The sequence below is a fragment of the Gymnoscopelus microlampas genome, assembly GCF_963454915.1.
Source record: "Gymnoscopelus microlampas genome assembly, chromosome: 11".
NCBI lineage: Eukaryota > Metazoa > Chordata > Actinopteri > Myctophiformes > Myctophidae > Gymnoscopelus > Gymnoscopelus microlampas.
This window is the reverse complement of record NC_139948.1, coordinates 18,739,787-18,762,572: the sequence shown is the minus strand read 5'-3', so window position 1 is coordinate 18,762,572 and position 22,786 is coordinate 18,739,787. Positions and strand designations below refer to the sequence as shown.

General features: G+C 41.4%; 2 protein-coding genes across 2 annotated transcripts; one reads left to right on the top strand and one right to left on the bottom strand.

Annotated features, from left to right (window-relative positions):
- Nucleotides 1-162: 162 nt before the first annotated feature.
- Nucleotides 163-6,844, top strand: nudt9 (nudix (nucleoside diphosphate linked moiety X)-type motif 9). Its single transcript, XM_084071348.1, has 8 exons — nucleotides 163-325; nucleotides 728-1,000; nucleotides 1,968-2,057; nucleotides 2,530-2,616; nucleotides 3,643-3,754; nucleotides 4,210-4,356; nucleotides 5,366-5,450; nucleotides 6,184-6,844. Exons 1-8 carry the CDS (start codon nucleotides 243-245, stop codon nucleotides 6,327-6,329), a joined length of 1,023 nt encoding a protein of 340 aa, XP_083927474.1. The 5' UTR covers nucleotides 163-242; the 3' UTR covers nucleotides 6,330-6,844.
- Nucleotides 6,845-8,233: 1,389 nt separating this feature from the next.
- Nucleotides 8,234-22,085, bottom strand: LOC311055242 (uncharacterized protein). Its single transcript, XM_084071366.1, has 12 exons — nucleotides 21,813-22,085; nucleotides 19,125-19,236; nucleotides 17,312-17,405; nucleotides 16,891-16,945; nucleotides 16,534-16,674; nucleotides 14,632-14,792; nucleotides 13,273-13,371; nucleotides 12,726-12,871; nucleotides 11,557-11,728; nucleotides 10,969-11,081; nucleotides 9,488-9,572; nucleotides 8,234-9,153 (listed from the first exon to the last, which is right to left on the bottom strand). The coding sequence occupies exons 1-12, from the start codon at nucleotides 21,931-21,933 to the stop codon at nucleotides 9,094-9,096; spliced, it is 1,359 nt and encodes a 452-aa protein (XP_083927492.1). The 5' UTR covers nucleotides 21,934-22,085; the 3' UTR covers nucleotides 8,234-9,093.
- Nucleotides 22,086-22,786: the final 701 nt, after the last annotated feature.

Below are 22,786 nucleotides of genomic sequence, written 5' to 3'. Positions count from 1 at the left end.
AGCCATGCCCTGGCCATGGTTCACATGACGCTCGTCTGTCAGTCATCATGTTTCAGGGCTAACTTCACGTGTTGCTTCTTTTGGGCTTGTTTTCATAGACCTGGTTGCTTATTTCTGTCGCAGAATCTGGCAACACTGCTTCCTGGTTGCGTTCAAGGCACAGTACGTGTGTGCACGGCTGCATGTTATAAGGGATCGATAGGACCACTGATCACTGGGGTTGTTATAAAACCCTGTAGGTGATGATAGGAACCCGGACCGCACCGATCCGTCTAGCACTGACTCTCCTAGGACTGCGTTACTGCGTCTGCACAGCAGGAGTCAGGTATGATACTCATACATACTGTTAGACATGAATCATGATTATTATTATTATTATACCGGAATATACTGCGATAATAATGATGCGCTAAATCACACAACCTCTCTCTCGCTCTCGCTCTCTCAAACACGCACTCACTCACTCACTCACTCACTCACTCACTCTCTCACTCTCTCACACACTGTCTGTCTGTCTGTCTGTCTGTCTGTCTCTGTTGCTAAGCAAACAAACCATTGAGACAAACTGTACCTGTATTTTTAAAACCAGTATTTCCAATAGGCTAAATCTGTGTAACTGAACAGTTGTGTCAAATTACCATTATTCATCTCTCTCTCTCTCTCTCTCTCTCTCTCTCTCTCTCTCTCTCTCTCTCTCTCTCTCATATATATATATATATTCTCACAGGCCACTTATCCACTGCTCAGCAGACTCCTCCTGTGGGACCAGTGCCTATAATAATTTCTGCACGACAACCAGAGGCCAAACAATGTTATCCTCTGCAGCAGCAGCGCCTCACATTAAGTCCAGATGCTCCCAGTATGGTGGATCGGAGATCAAGCGCTTCCCAGTGCCTGACGACAAGGTGTGCTGGAGTACAGACTGGCCCCAGTACACCCCGGTCAACTACACTGCCCCCTCAGTGACCAGGAGACCACCATGGGCTGACCCTGAGATTGGGTGAGAAATGGGATTGGCATTTACGTGTTGTCGTGTAGAATAGATTGCAGTGGTGGAAAGTAACTTAAGTACATGTACTCAAGTACTGTACTTAAGTGGTACTTTTTACTCCACTACAATTATTTAGTAACTAGTTACTTTCTAGATTTGGATTAATATTACAAATATATAGCCCTCTATATACTCCGGCTATTTGAAAATAGCCGATTGCGCCGCGTTGTGAGCTTGTAGATCTGCTATTTTCAAAGGATTTTTATACATTTATACATTTGAAAACTTGTGAAATGGGACATTCTGCGTACTTTTACTTTTGGTACTTTAAGTATATTTTTATGCCAATACCAGACTTTTACTTGTATCAGAGTATTTCTACATTGTGGTATTGGTGCTTTTACTTCAGTACAAAATGTGAGTACTTCTTCCATCACTGAGAATAGATTGGTAGATATTTGAGAAGTCATCTCTGACTCGGCAGTCGATGCCGTTCATATCGATCCATCATCCATATCTTAAAGCAGTGGTTTGCCCGGGACCCAAAGTAGTGAAAATAGCATCTGCTATTTTCACTACTTCTTAAACTTAAAAAATAAAGTTTTTTTCATTTTATTTATGAAATACTTTTGAAAAATGGTGGAAATGTTTTTAATTGATCAAAAGTTGTTTTTTTGTTGACACTTTTTTTAATATTTTGAAATAATATGTATATATACATTTTAAATGTAGGAAACGAAAAAAAAGAGATTTACCCGCGACCCATAAAAATTGGTCCTGACCCCCTGTTTGGGAAACAAGTACATTTTCTCAGTGTTGGGTGACAGAGCAATATTCTTTTTTGCATCTTTTACATTGTGAGAGATGCATAGGATACATCTCATTCAATTCATTATAGATAACATTTTGCATGTGTTATAGTGGGCTGAGAATGATTCACTTGCTGCTTTTCACTCATTAGATTTGTTTCCCACAGTTCCTTTTCCCCATGTTTCAACGCTCTGGATGGTGCTGTGGACAGGGGGAGCTTTGAGGGCAACTACAGGGTGGAACAGGGCAAGCCACTGTAAGTCACCACAGACTTGTGAGGGTGCATATTCAGCCACAATGGATAGGTTTTTGTCTTTTTTAATTATCTGAACTCAGCAGTTCTCAAACCTTTGTAATTTTAGTTCAGTATGCATTAGGCCACAGAACCCTCATAACTATGAGAGTGTACAAATGGAACCATACAGACAGAGTTACAGACCTGTAAGGGTCCATTTCATTCCTATCAATACCTGGGGACCATCGGCGCCCCCAGACCCCACTTTGTTTTAATTTACCTCAACTCACCTCAACCGAAAGATGTATTTTTGAAAGTCAGTTTGTTTCATTGATTGACACTGTTGTGTGACGATGTAGAAATTGGGCTTTTAGTCTTTTGTTTGCTCTGTCTGTAAACTGCACTTATTTTGTTAGATAAAAGTGCTTTATAAATAAACTTGATTCAATTATTCATAACTATAATATGATATGTCATGCTCATTCCCACTTAGAAATCCTCGGGGACGCACAGGTTTGACCGAGAGAGGTTTGCTGGGACGCTGGGGGCCCAACCACGCTGCGGATCCAATTGTCACCAGGTTAACCTTTCTCTATCATTATTCCATTGAGACCTGAGGCCGATTCTACAAATGCCTTCTAAATCAGTAGTTCTCACATTTTCAAGATCTTTCAAAAATGTTAAAAAATGTACAAGACGTTGAATAGCCAACATATAAAATATGGATATCATAAAGGGGTTAAATGTTTGCTGGGGACCCCTGGGAACCCCCTCAAGGATCCTTGGGGGTCCCCGCCGGACCCCACTTTGAGAACCACTGGCACTATAAATAAATACTGTAGATTTTGTCCAGATGCAGCTCTCCAACTCACTTACATAAAAAAATCTAGTTTATAGCTGCTCCATTGACAATACATTGAGAAACAGACTTTTTCCACTCAAATGATTTGTTTGAGCTTTCACTGACTGAACTGTCCTGACTCACAAGCACAGGAAATGTATGTCATTCATTTCTAGTTGCATGGGGTATCGCCCTGGGTATTGGCACACACCTAGTCCAGCTTTGTAAATTGATTTTCAATGGAGGATTATGACAGTGTGTTATCACAGATTAGGAGGCATGATAATCATCATGAACCGCCCGTTAATCTGATTTCAGATTAGAGTGCTTGTCTGCTGTGCTTTCCTCTCATATTGTTTCTGGCTACCTGGCATTGTAGTGAATACATTTTGGAGAGATAGTTGTTGTTGTTGTTGTTGTTGTAGAAAGGTGTATTTGAATAATACTAGAAGTAGGTCTTTGGTAGGTAAGTCACGTTCATTTTTTAATACAATAGTTGTCTTTCATTTAAAATGTTGCCGTTGTTTCCATTGTAGAGAAGGCCATCTACAGAGATGTAATTATGACAATTTAACCAGTAAATTCTCTGTCCAAAAAGTCGAATTCTGATCAATTCTGGCTCCTAAAAACAAGTGTGGAAAAGTGGTTAACTTTGGAATCCACACAACAACGTTTCACCAGTGCTGGAGGTGGGACATTGTTTGCTGTTGTACACAGGTAGCAGTTGTCTCCGATGATTGTGAGCCATCTGTCTCTGTACTTTAGGTGGAAATTAGATGCCAAAGGACAAAAGATATCTCACCCAGTGTCCAAATGCCCTGTCCTGCAGTTTGTGGCCATCAAGAGGAAAGATTGTGGAGAATGGGCTATTCCAGGGGTTGGTGCCAATTAATACTTAAACATGTTCAAGTCAGGGGCCACACCAGTGGCTCACCTGGTAAGAGCGCATACATACACACCACATAAAGAAGGCTGTAGACCTTATCACAACTGGCCCATGGTTCGAATCCCATCCAAGACTCTGTTGCATGTGCACCCGCTCTTCCTGTCTCTCTCCATCACTGTCGTTGTTCAAGTCATATTTTCATATGCTTTGCAGTCTTTTTTTTTTTACATACCATCATTGACATAATTTATCTGTATGTTTTTCACTATATTGACCCGCAAATACATCTTATTAATAGTTCAAGACGGGTGCACTTACGAGGTCGACTCTTCCCTTGGTGTATTGACCTTGAGCTATTAGCCTTAGGCATTGTGGGGGTACGTGGGATGTTGCAGTGTTCTGTCCGTCTCATTCGGCGATGTCATTTTCTAACTGTTTTCATATAGGGTATGGTTGATCCAGGGGAGCTGGTGTCTCTCACACTGCAGCGGGAGTTTTCTGAGGAAGCATTGAACTCCCTGAAAGCCTCGCCATCAGAGAGGGCAGACATCCACACGCACATCACCAAGCTCTTCAACTCACCAGGGTTTCAGGTCAGTTACTGAGAATCAGCGGTGGAAAAAGTACTCACATTTTTTAGTAAGTAAAAGTATCAATACTGCAATGTAGAAACACTCTGTTACAAGTAAAAGTCAGGAATTAAAAATGTACTTGAATAAAAGTATTGGTATCAAAATGTGTTTAAAGTACCAAACGTAGAAAGTACTCATTATGCATTTTTTCGAATGTATAAAATGGACAAAACTCTTTTGAAAATAGCAGATCTACAAGCTCACAATGCTTGTGAGCTTGTAGGTCACCTATTTCCAAATGGCCGAAATGTATATAGGGCTGAAGTGGTTAATGTATGTTTTGTATTAATAATACAAATATTACGGTACTTGAGTAAATGTACTTAGTTACTTTACACCACTGCTGAGAATGGCACTCACGTTTCCTGTGGCAATACTGTGATATGACCTTTCCTTTCCTATTCCTTTGCAATAATGTGTGTGGGAGAGCTGGGTAGGGGGGCAGTATGGATACCACTAGCCTTTATTCTTGCTACTTTATGTCCTACAAGAAGTAAACTGGGTGCAATGTGGCTTTTTGATGTGCCAGCACAGACTCAAGCCTTGCTAGCGCCTCCCAGAGGTCTTGCTGCTCCTAACATCTCAGGTCGTAGGTAGTTCTCGAGATAACTTGCATGCCATGACAGTCGTCTGCCCAGTAGATTATGTGAAATCTTGTGTGCAAGTGAAATCTTTGGCCTATGGGTGTCGCCAGAGAAAAGACCTTTGGGTCAACAAAATCAGTAGGGTTCATGGTCCAGAAAGAAGCTGCATGGCAAATTCCACTGAATTCCACTGACATCACCATCCTTTAGATGGCTCAGCGAACTAACGGCTAACCACATACTGAGATACTGAGACATCCCAGGTTTGATTCCCAGCTGGGTGATCTGTGTCGCTTGTCATCCCCTCATTTCTACCCTTGCTTTCCTTTTTCTTTCCACTCTCATGGGAACAAATGTATAAAAGTGCACTCTTTCATGTGATTCAGGTGTATCAGGGCTACGTGGACGACCCGAGGAACACCGACAATGCTTGGATGGAAACGGTGGCTGTCAATTTCCATGATGACACAGGTACTGTAGCTAGAATGGATATACGTTTAATTCAGCTTTTTATGGAGACTAACGTAAATCAACTTTGGGCACACACAGATTCCGGTATGCTGCTACGCTTTGGGCATTTCATTTTTCATTTCATTTTTCCACAGTTCGAACGTATATTTTCGGCATTTCTGATGACGCTATCAGCTAACAGTTACAATGCAAAACATCCAATAGAGGGTTTGGAGATACGGTGTTATGTTGAAGCTAATTTATACTTCATCACTCAAGCCTTTCACTCAACAAAAATGAATATTTATGCAGCAACACTTGTTGGCAGTCCGATGTGGCTACAATAAGCATAAATGAAGGATCACAATGAAATGAAAAGATGTAAACTGTGACGTTCCTTTATTTACATTTATTACATAATCGTCCTTATTATATCATTATTTGAGATAATCGCAATTACATAGCAGAAAGGGATTATTACAAAACATACATTAAGTCCTTAAATTGTCACTTTACTGTCATCTGGGACTCCCCCAAAATCATGTGGGGGTCTTGACCCACAGGTTGCGAACACGTATGTTTCAATGCCTAATACCTTAGCAACTTTACTCAAGTTTGGATACAAGTCTTTTACATGTAACAGAGTAATTCAAAATTGCGGTATTGCTACTTTTACTTACATTTTTAAAAAGAAAAGAAAATCTCAGTACTTCTTCCACCACTGATGAGCTGTGATGTCCTTGTGATTACCCAGGCAACAGTGTGAGTGGCCTGCCATTGGAAGCTGGTGATGATGCAGGGAAGGTGCGCTGGGTGGATGTGGACTCCTCCTTCCCTCTGTACGCCAGCCATAACCATTTCCTGGAGGCGGTTGCCAAGGAGAGGCATGCCCACTGGTAACCAAGGGCAACCCACTCATTTCTAATGGAATGATGAAGGAAGGATATGGTCCCCCATGTAACTCAGAGCGCATGGAACCAGACTTGAGAGATGTACTGTAATTTAACGTTTTAGGGATATGCACGCACAGCACAATAAAAGCACTGGTAATTGATTGTTCCGTGATTGTTTAGCACTGTGTTCTGTCTGTAAAAGACAGGGAAATTACTGAACGTATGCTTAATATAATCCTCAGTCGTATGACGGTGTAACATGTTGAACATAGCAGATCTTTGGTGGACCTCATAAAGTTTGCAAGTTGTGTAATTAAGGATTCGAAAATTGTGAGAACGGATGTGATTCTGTGTGCTGAGACTGACCGACGAATGTCCAATGCCGATCTGGTATTTGGATTCCTAGACCACCAATTACCAATGTTTTGACCGATGTTTTGTCAAAAATGTGCATAATTGCCGACACAGAAGCCTTCAAAAAAGTAAAATAAAGGCCCGATATATGGGTCTGTCTCTACTGTATATGTGTGCTGTATTTTTGTCTTTTATTTTATGACTCCAACTTCTAGATGACATTCAAGAGTAACATCATGAAATCCTTATGTAGCTCATTTGACCCAAATTAAATAAAAACAATCTACTGGGCAAAAATGCTATCCATATTTCATTTGGGTCACAAAAAATGTTTGACATTATCAGTGGGTGGTTATAGTAACAACCATTGTTCTCTAAGGGAAGCTACTAGCTCTCCACCCACCTCATTATGTAAAGGGTCTCGACCCCACCACGAGATTGTACAGTTGATGCTATTAATATTCATTGACACACCAGCCGTTTGACTGTGTACACACTTGGCATATAAATGACCAGTGGTGGAAAGTAACTAATTACATTTACGCAAGGACTGCACTTTCACTTTAGTGGAGTATTTCCAATTTTCAATACTTTTACTTCTACATCTCAGAGGCAAATATTGTACTTTTACGCTACTATTATTTGAAAACTTTAGTTACTTTGTAGTTTGAATTATCACAAAACATACATTAACCACTTCAACCCTATTTAAGCGGCCCACCCATCTGACCACTTAACATGGCTGCCGTGTTAAATGGTCAGATGTGTGGGGAACGAATGCTTTATAGATGTTCAAGTGGGCCCTGATCCAGAAATAGTCTTGTGGGAAGTAAGTAACTTATGAGCTATGTTAAAAAGTTGTCAAAATGTCCCATCTGCTGCACCTGTCAACGGGGAGTGGTGGGCGGGATAAGTAGAACTTTGTTTTTTTAGATTTATTTTTGGGCTTTTTATGCCTTTGATAGTATAGTAGGTTGACGAGAGATGGGGAGTGACGCAGCAAAGGCCGTCGGGATCGGGACTCGAACCCACAACGTGCTGTCTCTGTCAGGCTACATTGAGCCTAGACTCTTCCTTTGTTTACGCTCAAATCAACTGCTCTTCCACACTTTGTTCCATTTACATTCCGTTGGCGTCATGCATGACCGCTTGCCGATGTCCACGGTGATGTTGGTTTACAGCGGTTCTCTTGTTGTCCTCACCACCTTGTAGGACAGAGAGCTGATCCCGTCTGTTGCAATGGTCCATCTGGTGAGATCGAGAAGGTCAAATCTCTCCAGGTTTTCTTCGTTGCGTTTGTCTATCGCATGAGATATGTTTTTGCATCTCCCCACTTGTCCGTTGGGACGTGATACAGACATGCCTCTAATACACAACCGTGTTATAAATGTCATCCTCTCCTCCCCATCCCCAATAGTTGTTTGGGAAATCATTGATTTTCAAAAACTGATCTTTACTCAAAGTTCACTGGAAGTTTTAAGTTATGATAATCAAAATAAGTTCATCCAAACACCCACCCTGATTACAATGTGTTACTCAAGAGAAGTCATTCAAGCCTTTCAATATTGAACACTCGTTTATTTTGTTAGTTACAATGCAATATGGTAACAATGTAGGAAAAAAGTACAAAAGGTTTGATCATACAGAGTCAAAAGGATTTGGTTGATGGTTGATGCCATGTCAATTCCGTTACACATCACAGCATGCCAGCTGGCGCATAGATACATGATGGCATGTGGAATTGTGAGAAATTGTAACTTCTGTCCACTTCAATACAAAGTACAGTATAAAATGCTGGTTTAAGTCTTTAATAAAAAGAAGAAAAAACGTTCACACTGTCATTCAAGTACTGTAAACCAGTGCTACAGTATAGCCACTGAACAAAAAAATAAAATGTCTGTGATCTAGTGACAATATAAATAGTTTGCATTGCTTAAATATATTTAAGTGGTATAAGCCCAATTTCCTGCCAATGGCATACAAGAACAGCTATAAACGCTCTCTGTAAAAAAAGAAACGGTAACCTACAGCTCTTGTGTCACGAAAACAATCAAGACCATCTTCATTAAGGGCTAGGTCATTAATTGGTCATTTAAGGAAAAGGGAAAATGTTCATTAAAGTATCTAGATGATGGATTAGACGAGAGAACAGAACACAGTATCAGTGAACATTACGCCAAGGGTTACACATGATGTTATATGACACTGGTTCTCAACATTAGGTCCGGGAACCACCAGGGGGTCCAAAAGGACCCTTGCTGGTCTGCAACTCTTGAGTGTACTAATGGAACCAAATGGACCCGTAAGGGCCCCAGACCATACGTTGAGAAACAGTGGCATAATGGTGCTGCAAGACACCCGTGGTGCATCTCCAATGCATTTGGTCCGACGGTACACCTGGCCTGCTGAGCGTCTCTCTACAAGCCCATGTCGTGGTCACCAACACTCTGGCGGAGGTAGTCTTCATACAGCTTTTTCTACGGAGAGGGAGACATAAGTTCAAGCACTGATTATCAAACCCTTTTCTCCATTTCCAAAGACCCCCCCAGTTTGATATGCATTAGCCCACAAACCCCCATTTGATACGATTTCTATCTCTGGGACCCCATCCTACACACATACAGGAAGTAAACAGGGGATGGCAAGTCTTTCTTTTGTCTTGGGTTGAATTAGTTAACACTGAGCCAAAAAAAAGGGTTACAATACGCCAGTGCCACTTTTTCACCACTAGAGAGCTTTGCTCTTATTCTCTATTTTAGCCTAGTTCCTACTAGTAAATGTATAAAATATCAAAATGTTATGGAAACACACCTTTTTGGTCTTGACCACATCCTGCACATACTCCAGTTTCTCTTGCAGCTGTCTTTTCTGTTTGCCTGACAGAGTGGGTCGAGTCCTGCACAAAGTGGGAGATGAGGCAGCTCAGAATCTCCAAGAATTCATGGATTAAAGCAAAATGAAATCTCACACGACTGAAAATGTTTGTATGGCCAAGTCCTGATGTGCAATTTGTGAATCAGTGTGAAAGGACCCCCCCCCACACACACACACAACACAATATGTAAAATGATGATGTTTTAGTAACATTGTTCCTGCTGTTCTACATACTGCCAACAAGGTGAAGAAATCACAGAATGAGATTTTAACCTTTGCTTTTATATGAAATATCCATTAAGATGTCAATGGAAAATGTTTCTGAACATATTGCTAGTTTGACCACTTCAAATGCTGTAATCTTAAAATAATAACTGAAAATAGCCGATCTACATGGGCAACGCATAGAGAGCTTGTAGATTCTCTATGGAATCCAAATGACTGAAATCAGAACTTTAACCCTTGTGATCAGCAACACAAAGAAGTCCACCTGAAATGTCTTTGCATGTGTTTGAAATTTGAGAAAAAATAAAACTGAACACTAGTTATTATAAAGTCCACAGTGAACCAGACTAATTTGACTTCCTAATACAGTGGTTCTCAGGATCTGAGGATCCCTGGACCCCACTTTGAGAACCACTGTCCAAAAGTCTTCCTAAAAAAGGAAACAGAAATGACATACTGGCTTACAACCAGTTGAGTGGATGGACAAGACTATGGCATTGAAGCAGAAAGGCTTGTTAGAAACTTGATGCCTTTGGTATGAGAAAAAAAACAGAATAAAACCCCACTGTGGACAATTTCTGACCGCAAATGATTGTCACTTTGAATATCTCTGCTGTCCGGCAGAAACCAGCTAACTCCAATATGTTCATTTTTCAGGAAATGGAAAAAAAAGTGGAGTTAGGAGGTTTTGTTCATCATTGATAAGAAGCTGAATGGACCTCCATGCTCACAATGAGGTTGGAGGTCAAAAGGGGGTGGAGGCTGGAGTTAACTGGTTTAGCAGAAAGTTTGAGGATCCAATCGAGTTGTCAGAAGCACTTTTTAATGCTTTTCATTGGTTCCATATTTTCTTTTTACCAACACACAGACGTAAAGGGTGTTCAATGGCCCTGATTTATGGGAAAAAAATGCAAAAGCGTCAAAATGGAGTTAGCTGGTTTCCGCCAGACAGCAACGATATATAAATTGTATTTGAACATTGTGAGGCGATCTTATGCAACAGCGGTTTAGTGATGCCAAAATTGTAGCATTAGACCAAGATTCAAATCCCAGCCGGGAAATATACTGTGATGTTCTGGAAAACACTTAACGCTGATGTTGGCAGACTAGGGTTTGAGGGCACTCGCTCTGACCTTATAAGTCGCCCTGGATAACAGCGAAATATTGGCACATTTTAAGAAATGTGCTCCTACCTGAAGGAGAAGCGTGCAAGGAGGAGCAGGAGGAAGGAGAGGAGAACCAGTCCACCACATCCGTACAGCTGCTGCTCCGCAGACAGGGAGTCGAACAGGCGCACCAGTGGAGTCTGCACAGGGGAACATGATCCAAACATTTAACTACTACACAGAGGAACATGATCCAAACATCAACAACTACACAGAGGAACATGATCCAAGTACCAACTACTACACAGAGGGACATGATCCAAGTACCAACTACTACACAGAGGGACATGATCCAAACATCAACTACTACAGTGGTTCTCAAACGGTTTACTATCAAGGATTTGGCTGTGGACGAATCGACAGGTAAAATTGCAATAGATTTTTTTTAACCGACTAAATCGATTAGTCTGAATAATCACTTAACCCTGTATTATACAGTACTTTGTTGTACAACGGTGGTGTGCAAAAAAAGTGAAACTAGCTGATCTACAAGCTCATAAGATGTGTTATTTATTTTCATTCGTCAAAATCATTTCCATGTTAAAAATGTTCATAGTGACAATTAATGGTCAAGTACATTTCCATAACCGTCGACAGCCCTACCAGCGAACTCACCAGGTAGAGTGACAGGGCGTCTGTGCCATGGTCTCCCAGCGCCATCTCCAGCAGCTCTCTGGACAGGTTCCCCACGATCAGCAGGAGCATGAGTGCCAGCGGCACGCAGAAGCCCAGCAGGCCCAGGAAGCAGCCCTTGCAGCGCGACCGGCGGTTCTCAACACTGGTCTGCCTGGCGGGGGAGGCAGTGGTGGAAAAAGTACTCAAATGTTTTACTTGAGTAAAAGTATCAATACTGCAAGGTAGAAATACTCTGTTACAAGTAATAAAAAAATATCTGACAAAACCGTCTTGATCTCATGACTATAGAGATAATGTGTACCGATTTGCATGAGGTTTGGACAACATCTGTAGGAGTAAGCAAATTAGTTTAGCAAAGATCAGCCTCCTGGAAGCGCTATAACAGGCCGAACGTTTTGGGGCAGATGTTCTCCCTTGGCCTCCAGGGAGTGTGCATGCAAGGTTTCACGCCATATCGGTCCAACGGTGCCGGAGATTAGCTCTTGACAAAACAAAAACAAATAAACTTGCAGAAGTGAAGCGAGAATTGGCTTGGCGTCACGTGTGATCACACTGTTAAGTGTGTTACCTGTAGGGCTCTGCCATCTCAAGATTCGATTCTGATTCTTGGGGTCACGATTCAATTACAAATGGATTCTCATTTTAAAATGATTCCCAACAAATTTTAGCGATTTTAATTCTCAACAGTAATATTGTTGTCACTTGGACTTTTAACAACCAAATGAAGCTTAGTTATTTCCAACAGCTCAAACAAAACATTATTCAATACCAGAGGGTAGCTTGTAAAAATTCTTGACTTTGGTGGCATCTTAGATTAGGTGTAGTTCTAATTGATGCAGAAACACATAATTGCCTTGATGCAAGTTACATTAACTCCCCTCTGCTGTGCTGAACTGAAAGTGACTAGAGTTAGTTTTGTTTTCCCTCTTTAAGCCCTTGAATATGATTGAAGACATAATAATGTTTACCGTGATTATGGTAAGCTTACATTTCATATTATATCACACAGCATACAGTAAGAACTCCTGTAACTTTCACCAGGAAAGAAATTAAATGTTTTGATTATGGAAATATTATGGAAATTGTGAATCAATTCCAAATCGTTGATAAGAAGAATGAATGGATTTTTTCCCTACAGCCCTAGTTACCTGTCCTCGTAGAGGGTGTTTGAGATAGCGTCGTTGATGAGCTCACAGTCCTTCTCCAGGGAGTTGAGTGTGTTCTGGACAGTCTGGTTGATGGTCTTCTCCACGGTGCGACACACCTCCTCTATCTGGTTCACACAGCGACTGGGCTGTGGGCAGCAACAAACACCATGTTGGGGATGACTGGCTTCACACTAGAGACCAACGCTATATGTTTAGGTATAGAGCAGTGCTTCTCAAAACGTTTTTGTGTCAAGGACCCCCAAATTGATATATAATTGGACACGTCTCCACCAACATGTCCAAAACTGTTACTTTTCACAGGATTAAAATTCAAAAATAGCTAAAGTAGCAGTGGATCCGCTACTTTTGTGTGATGCTGTAGTATAGGGCATTAATTTATGGAAAACGTAATAAATAAATAAATAGTGTTTCTGTTTAAATGTTAGAGTTAATTTAACATCATTGTATAAAAATGGACTACTGGTCCATTTATGTTTTACACTGTGTATAGGCACTATTGAGTGTTTGGGTCAGTCGACCTACCTACCTTGTTAGGATTAGGAATGTAGATAGTGGGCATGTCAAAGCCACACTTGTTGAGTCCCGGCCGCTTACACAGCTCCTGAACAATCTGCATCATCACTCTCTGAGAGAGCCAATCACAAACCAGGGGAAAAAAATGTTTTAAAGGCCCAATCCGTGATAGGATCACTGCTTGGTCAGTGATTAGAGAAGCAGAAAGAAATGATTGATGAAAGACATATAATGGACAATAATGTGGCAAATACCTGGTGAAGAAAGGGGAAAAGGCTTAATTTTGTAATGTGTTGCCGTTCAGATGCGAGTGGTTATAGGCTAGGCCACGTACAGTACAATCCTCCAGTTCCAGCTGTACGTTCTCACAGAGCAAAATTCAAGCTGCAATCTAATATGCCAAGAGACAATCCCTGCTTGTCCAGCGCATACGAGCCTCAGACAGTACTACTTGTCAACCAGTAGGTGTCATACCTGACACCAGGGTCTACATTTCTCAATGGAAGAGTAGGGAGATCACCTCCAACCACTGCAGATGTGCTACTTATATTGTATGAATATACTCTACCACAGTGGTTCTCAACCTTTTCAGGCCGCCACCCCCCATAATAATCATATTTGAACTGGGGACCCCCCTTGAGGCATTACATTTAGTTTGACTCGTAGATCGGCTATTTTCAAAAACAATTCCTCTTTCTTATATTATTTGACAATGTTTGACCCATTTTTATAGTATAGTTTGTTGATTACTTTTGATGCAATAATGGTCCCCCCCCCTTTCTCTCTTTTGAGGTATTAAAGATGTCTCAAAAGTCCTTAAATTGTCACTTCACTGTCATCTGGGGACCTCCCCCCCCACCTACAGGTTAAGAACCACTGCTCTACCACACAGATTGGTTGAAATAACATTCTTTTCATTAAAATAAGTTCCAGATTGCAGATCGAACACTGAGGATTTGACTGTGCATTCGTCACAGGTCAAGTCAGTGAGGGAGGGTATTAATTATTAGTGAGTCTCTTTTTTCCAGTCAATACGATACTTCTAAATGATTCATTAAAGCAAGGTAGTGGCCACCAGGCAGAAAGCTGTTAACATTTTATCTAGGAATGTAAGTAGCAATTATCTGATTATTGTGATTAATCAAATAATTGAATAAGCTCGCAACGTGTTGTGAGCTTGTAGATCGGCTATTTTAGATTGTTTGACTTTCAAAAAACATTGCGGCTATAATGACATGCCCAAAAATATTGGTTCACCGTTAATCGATTACGTTATTAAATTATCGATTATTTTTCATAATCGATTAAAATTGATCTGTCTGACTAACCGCTGCACCACCGTGGCTGTTTGTGTGTGTGTGTGTGTGTTCACCTGTCTGTCGGACTCTCCCCCGGCCTCGTCGGCCTTGCTGAGGTAGAAGCGCAGCCGGTCCCCGTGCTTCTCGTTGAGGGCCTCCACGATGTTGAGTGTGCGCTTGCAGAGTGCCTGGCCCATGGGGTCAAAGAACACCAGGATCAGCTCACACAGCTCACCTAAAAGTGATTACAGACAGGGATAATTAAAGCTAAATACAATCTCACAACTGAAAGAAGAATGTGTTTGGCCATGAAGTCCTAATTAGTAATCTGCTATTTGTGTGAAACGGCATGAAAGCCCACACACTAGCACTGCGTTTCTTGAACAATTGGCACAATTATGTAAAGTTTAGGATGTTTTGGTAGCGATACCATTTGAAGAAATTAGCAGATTGAGGATTTTAACCTTTGCTTTTATGAAATATCAGAGCTCAATTAGGGTTTTCTGGGAGATTGAACATATACTATTGCTAGTTTGACCACTCCAAATACAGATTCATTTAAAAAAAAGAAAAATCGTATTTTTGTTGCGTTCGATAGAATCGAAATGACTGAAATCAGTCGTGGCGACTGAGAACTTTAATCTGTGTAGAGAGGACAAACATTGACACAAGAGAGCCAGGGAGAGAGGGCAAACATCGACACGCCCCGTGTTATGTGGTTAGGAGGTACAGTGACTTCACTATTTTTTACGTTGTACATTCTTAAAATTAAAAACCTTACGTTGTAGGAGCTTACACACTTATCCGTATTTTTCGCCCCCAACTGTCCTGTATACAAATCACCTGTGCAGGAGTACTCCAGCTATTGGTAAGAACCAAATAGACCCTTATAACTGTGATTATGATACAATATAAATTATTATAGAAGTATTACAACTGTGATAATTATAATATACTATAATGGATTATACCTGTGATTATAATACAATATAAAGTATTATAATGTATTACAACTGTGATAATTATAATACACTAAAATAGATTATAACAGTGATTCTAAAACAATATAATCTATTGTAATATAATATATTACAACTGTGATCCTGGTGTAAATTAAAAGTCAGTAAGTGATCAGTCATTATGTCACCGTTTGGCCTAGCTCAGACCTACTCTGGAGTGGTGCCAAAATAGTCACCCATTTCAGATCCCTTTGACACCACTAAGTCCAGGTCCTTGTAGTGGAAACGGCAGCAAGTATGGCGCATATCACGCAATGCACTTCCATGGCAAAAGTGTTGCGCAATAATGTAGTTTCATACAAAGAAAAAGTGTACGGAAAATATGAAAGTTGCAAGCATGAAATGTAGTTTATTGGATTTCCCATGGCATGCATTATATTTGTGCAAAGTTTGGTGGCAATTGCACTACTGGTGTGCCAGTAGGAGGCGAACCGGAAAGCGAAGTACGCCTTGTCTATTCTAGCTGCTAGATAGCGAGACTTACCCGTGGAATGCATAGATAATTTGCATGTGCACGCATGTTACTGAATGAATATTTTAACAGGGAAATCAGGTCAAATTCACATCCCTCACAACCAAGTTTGCAAGAAAAATCCTGGTAACTACAAAATCAAAAGTGACAATGCTACCCACGACTAGGGTTGGAATCTTTTAGGATTTTAACGATTCCGGTTCCTAAACGGATCCTAAAAGAAAAAATGTACCCTTACAGGTCTGTAACTGAGAGTGTACAAATGGACCCGTACTCGTACACTCAAAAGTTATGGATGGTCCTTGAAATAAAAAAGGTTTGAGAACCACTGGCATTGTAATTGTATAGCGGGACGTGAAGTCCACATACCAGCTCTGACAGTGTGATAAAACCGGTTCCGGAAACGGTTCCATCACTTTTGGAACCGATTCCGGCTCCCTTAATGTTGGATCCGGTTCCGGATCCCAACCCAACCCACGACCTACCTAGCCACATGACGGCCTGGTCCACATCAAAGGGATACTTCATGTCACCGTCCACCAGGCCTGGTGTGTCCACGAACGTCACCAGGCTGAAGCGCTTCTGCCGCGACGTGCAGATCTCTGTGCCCAGGTACTCTGACACGCCTAGAGATGCAAGAGACCATTAGAGGATTGGCGATTAAAAAAAAAAAAGTCTAGATTGTTTCATGAAAAAAAAAAAAAAACAGAGAAATGTTGTTGGAGGCACAAGGACATTGATTAGAACAGAGATTCTCGCGCTTGTGTGGAAGAGATGAAAAGAATGTCACTACTGTGAACACAATGTGGGAATTACAGTGACTGGAGTGCAGACTCTCTCACCTTTGAATTCTTGCAGAGGCTTGAAGTGTGGATATAGATGAAGGGTGGCATTTCCCTAAAAGACAAACACAGCCAGGTAAGCCAAGCATCATATACAGTACACGATGCAAGGGCAATGCCTTCCTGCATAAGGCCTGATTTATACCTCGCTGTGCACAGGTGTGTAGCGCACCGGAAACGCCCGATGTACAAGCTGTGAGCTACATTATGTAGCACTAAGGTAGATACACTTCTTAAGATGTACAAGATACATTAGCAGCACACAGACTAAAAGGGAAACGATAACAAGTGAGAATGTTACTTACAAAAGAGGCAGCCAAACATTAGTGGTTGACAGACACTGTAGGAATTCATACAACAATAAAATAACTGAAAACTATAAATGTTAGTAAAAGTTTAATATCAGTAATACTGTACTCACTGTGAGAGATTCTCTCTTGCGGCCACTAGTAACAAAGCTGAAACCTTGGGTCTCTATAGCAACGCCAGTGCGTTGGATGTGCTCTTCGATATACCTGTCAGAAAAGAACACACAAGACACCTTAAACCCGAGTTGTACTTTCTTGAGCGCTAAACATTGCCAATCTACAGGACAAGCTGAAGAGCGATAATACGCGTCTTGATCTTGTAAATCATCATTTTTTGGAACACAACACTGGTGCACAGCAAAGTATAAATTAAGGGTTAGCGTTGCCGTTACCACCAACAGTCTAAACACTGTCTGCTTGCTAATGTAAAAAGAACAGCAATACTTGTTGTGTTTATTCTAACAGGAATACATATAGAGTACCGAAGTCCCGACATCACTCCCTCTACCCCTGAATCACGGATTATTTTCAAATACTCCGTGGGGAAAATAATCCGTAGTGCCCTCTAGCGGCAGTAATGTCAGATTTAGGTGCTCTATTGCAAATGTTGCAGGGGCTACTGGTGTAACGCTACATAGAAAAAGAGTGGTTGCCGCCTCTATATTAAAGATTCCCCAGTTTTACCTATTGGCTGACACTTAAAATACTCCTGCCCCCTGTAAAGCACTTTGCACAAACTTTTAAATACTTATTCTGAAATTGAACTATTCTGAAATTGAACTATTCTGTTTGAACCTGGCATCCCTATTTTGTGCATGTCATTACTGTATACTCTGCATACAGCAATGACATGCAGAAAATACTGTATATTTTACAGTATGTTAAGATTTTCAAAGATTGTGAAAATAGCAGATCTACAACTTCAATGCGTCAGAGCGCGACACATTCTGAGCTTGTAAATCGGCTATTTTTGCATGAGAACGGCATACGACATGGTATAAAATAGGGGTATAGTGGTTTAACAAGCCTGTCAACTCAAGCCATTCAGAATTTCTTCCCCGGCCCGTTCTAGTGTCACCATGAGAGAACAAGTTGCAAAAAAGTAGGCTGCATTTCCAGTTGAGCTAGCTACAGTTTGGCTTTGCTGCGTTAGTGTTTTTTGTAGGTCTGTTTGTACTTCTTTTTAATTGCCTGTTGATGTGCAGCACAGTGAGCACGTTCATTTTACTTTGTATGATGCGACTGAGTGATGCTAAGTGGCCGGTAAATCTGGAAATGTGCTTTTGTTGGTTGTCAGTCAAAACAAAAAAACTTGCATCGTCTTCCTAAAGTGACTCCACCAAAGTAGAGTCACTTTGGTGAGAAAAATGTGTTTCATAGACACACCACATGTATACAAATTGGTCAAGAATATTAGGAAGACCCCAACAGGAGAGAAGTAGAACAGAGTGCAAAGACAACTTAGTATTCTGATACTTGTGTTCTCTTACTGCCATGAACACTCCATTGCCAGTAGCCATTTATGATCATCTTATCTGTTATGCAATCACTGCAGTCATCACTGGCAAGTTGATACAAATCGTCTGTCGGATGGAAACCTCATATGACCAAAATTGTTATCAGGATTCAAATACAGCAAAAGTAGCAGATCTACAAGCTCAAAACACGTCGCTTTGCGCCACGGTTCGAGCTTGCATATCGTGCATGCATATCTACTTTGATGCTTTTGTGTGACGCGGGTAGTATGATCAAGTAGGGCATTCATTTATGAAAAAACACTAAAACGTTGAAACATGGAGATAAGAGGTTTTCTGCCCAACAGCGACGAAATTCAACAACATTTGCCTGTCACGATGTCTCTGTGCTGCTGCGTTTGAACACTGCTGACAGAACAGAAGTTAGGGAGATGATGGGTGTTGATGTTACCAGTTGATGAAGGAGCTCTTGCCAGCCGAGTGGTTGCCCATCAACATGACCGTGATCTTTTTCCTGGGTGGCAGCAACGTCACGCCAACAGACTGGGCCACTGTGATAAGCCCTGGAGGAATAAAAACACTATCATTAAAAACGGGAAAGCATCCGTGTCATTTTAGCTATATAATCGATGCTGTCGGGCAGAAACCTCTTATCTCCATATTCTAACTTGTGTTTTCTTTCGTAAATTAAAGCCTTACTTGATCATCTTACAGCGTCACACAAAAGCATGAAAAGTAGCATATACGCAAGATCAAAACCCAGTGCAAAATGGCGCGTTTTGAGCTTGTAGATCTGCTACTTTTGATATTGAATCCTGAAAAGTAACAGTTTTGGACGTATGAGGTTTCTACCCGACAGAGACGATATATAGAAACATAGGTTTTAGGATTTAGAAGGCATTTGTAGAATCGGCCTCAGGTCGGGTTAAAAAACAACGGCAAACATCGCACATTATTTGGCTGTGTCCAGCAAACCTATCCACTCTATACCAGGCAGCCACCATCATTCATCCAATCATTACTTGTAGAGTGCATGGTATTTTATAAGAATACTGGCCATGGTGGCTGGATGATGATTGAAGAATCTTACTTGTGGATTATTCACCCAAAAGAGGATTGGGCCTCAAACCTTTAAGCCCATATATTGTTGCACAACCAACAGTGAAAATAGCCAGAGTCTACATCTACAAGCTCACGAGTCACAATGAGTTGCATCATGGTGCGTTCTAGCTAGATCTGCTATTTGGGGAAATAAAATTAAATAATAAATTAAACATTTTGAAAGGGGTTTATGTACAAGTGGTTCTGCTAATATGCTTTAGGAAAGTTGGGGCAGTAAAGATAGTGTCTTTACAGCAGATGCCACTGGCTAACTGTGCTGATTGTCCAAGTCTGGACTTCAGAAGCTCAGAGGCTTTCAGATTGGAAACATTTAGATTTTGCCATGAGGGACTTCTGTGTTCCAGCATGCATCTATATCTCGATATACAATCAGTCATTCAAGTGCAGTTGGTTGAATCAATGTACAGCTAGACGAACCCAACATCAAGTTCAAATATGATTATAAGTCAGCCAAAGCCCAATATCACCCTGGAGCACCGCTCATCAGTGTTGCCATGTCCGCTTATTATAAGCAATTTTGGGCTTATTTTTCTGTGAAGTTGCTTGTAAATATTGGTAGTTGCAGGTTGCGTTTTTTGGGCTTGTTCCTAAAGCGTAGTTGCTTATTTGGGCTTGTTTACCAATTTTGTAATTATTTTAACCAGTGGTTCTCAAATATTTGAAAGTCATGGAGCCCCAAATGAATATGTATTTGTCCCCAACACCCATCTGAAAATGTTTTGTTCCAGGGGGAGCCCTGTACCAGATTTGTGTTAGCTAGTTGCTTCTTTTGGGCTTGTTTTCCTAGACCTGGTTGGTTGCTTATTTCTCTCACACAATCTGGCAACACTGCCACCTACTGCCTGCCAGCTAAACCAGTTTAAGTTCAAGGGCTTGGCTTTATCATTCTAGTCTAGCCGGTCTGAATAAAAAGTGACGCTCTTCCATTTCCTCAAAACCCCAAACTGTACCGTTAAACGTTATTCTCACTCCCGTTACCTGTGCTAAATCCGGATGGATTAGCATTGCTAATAGCTAGCATGACGTTTGGCTAATCCGAACATACTTGGAATGATTACCCCCCTATCCCCCACATCACAGGTTCCTAGAGAAGTGCCACACACACACACATATGCACACGCACACCTCTCTCTGTGTGTGTGTCATCAGATAAGGGCCAGATCAACGGTAACATAAAGATCAGTGGTTTCCAAAGCTTTTAGCTCGAGACCCAAAAGAGAAATGTGATGTTTTCCTCTCAGAGACCTAGCTCTGGTTCAGAGCGTTAGTGAGTTCCCTCTAACGCTCTGGAAGACCCCTCGCTCTGCGCATGTACAAGGAATTCCACTGTCCTGCCAGCGTTCAACTATAGTGAAAATAAACAAAACCATTTCGCTAATCACCGAAGCAAAGGCTGTTTTGTGTTGTTGAAAGTCTATTCTCGGAATGCGCAAGCCTCTCAGCACCCCACCTACTCTGTAAAATACACTTTTTGGGCAGAAAATAAAATATGTCAGCGAGACGGACATTATTTGTATTTACTCCACAGTGCCTCTACCGATCTGGGGGATTTGAACTTACCATTAACCAAAATGTAGAGGGCACTGTGGAGTAAATACGAATAATTTCAGTTTCGCTGACATATTTTATTTTCTGCCCAAAAAGTGTATTTTACAGAGTAGGTGGGGTGCTGAGAGGCTTGCGCATTCCGAGAATAGACTTTCAACAACACAAAACAGCCTTTGCTTCGGTGAGTAGCGAAATGGTTTTGTTTATTTTCACTATAGTTGAACGCTGGCAGGACAGTGGAATTCCTTGTACATGCGCAGAGCGAGGGGTCTTCCAGAGCGTTAGAGGGAACTCACTAACGCTCTGAACCAGAGCTATCAGAGACCCAAACTAGTGAAAATAGCCGGTCTACAAGCTCGCATCGCGATGCATTGTGAGCTTGTAGATCGGCCATTTTCACAACTATTATGAAACAGTGCATTAGATAATGTGATGTAACACAGTAACACACACAGTGGCAGAGACTCACCGCTGTCTGCATCGGTGTACAGCTGGTGACAGTCCCGTAAGATGCGCTCGTCGCAGGACACGCTGGCACCGCTCACCGCCTCGGCGTTCGCAGCGCTTCGGCTCTTAATTTTTCCGGACATCGTTTATATTTATATCAAAGCCTGTCAGGTTCACTTCGCTATCATTTAGAGAGAAAGAAGACGCGACGAAGAGAGAGACAGGAGATGTGCGATCTGAGCGACGGGACGGGCTGTGTGTGCGTGGTTTGAATCGCCCCGGTCCGTTTAGTAGTGAGACGTCAACGGAGTGGACGGGGCCACGTCGTCAACTTTAACGGTATTTGTACAAAGGCCGCTGGGTAATGTAGTTTCTGGGTAACTTTGAGGATTGACGATCTCTCTCTCTCTCTCTCTCTCTCTCTCTCTCTCTCTCTCTCTCTCTCTCTCTCTCTCTCTCTCTCTCTCTCTCTCCTCTCTCAGAGAGAATCTCTCTCTCCCCCCTCCCTCAAATTCAAAGGAGCTTTATTGGCATGAGAAAACATACGACTTGGAGTCAGATATTGTCCTCTAGTCTAGTTTCACATCCATTTGAAAGTTCTGGCAGACAACGTGTGTTTTAAAATATCTCCACTTTTCCACGAGCTGCACACGGATGACATTCTCTCCAGGCGAGAGTCCAGAAATGAGTGCAGGACTATCTAAACTCCCTTGGGAAGCACAAATGTATGGGGCACACAACTGGCAATTTGAGTATTGTTAACAAAAAGTAGAGATGTTAATTGGCTGGCTGTTCTGTTCCTGTCTGTAAAGCAGTGGTTCTCAAAGTGGGGGTCCCTAGCAAAATTAGTTAATACAACATTGATTGATTGATTGATTGATTGATTGATTGATTGATTGATTGATGTACTTTATTTAGTAAGACATGAGAACAACAGTACATGGAAGTACAATTCACAATACAAGGTCTACTAAACTGGAAGACTCATAAAGCACT

Bases quoted from the DNA above. Each gene is read 5' to 3' on its own strand.
- nudt9 (XM_084071348.1), top strand. From the start codon at position 243: ATGATAGGAACCCGGACCGCACCGATCCGTCTAGCACTGACTCTCCTA. The intron at 2,617-3,642 runs GTTAACCTTTCT...TCTGTACTTTAG, and splicing joins GCGGATCCAATTGTCACCAG to GTGGAAATTAGATGCCAAAG. The intron at 5,451-6,183 runs GTACTGTAGCTA...GTGATTACCCAG, and splicing joins CAATTTCCATGATGACACAG to GCAACAGTGTGAGTGGCCTG.
- LOC311055242 (XM_084071366.1), bottom strand. From the start codon at position 21,933: ATGTCCGGAAAAATTAAGAGCCGAAGCGCTGCGAACGCCGAGGCGGTG. The intron at 11,082-11,556 runs GTGAGTTCGCTG...TCCCCTGTGCAG, and splicing joins ACGCCCTGTCACTCTACCTG to ACTCCACTGGTGCGCCTGTT. The intron at 9,573-10,968 runs GTAGGAGCACAT...CACTTTGTGCAG, and splicing joins CTTGCACGCTTCTCCTTCAG to GACTCGACCCACTCTGTCAG.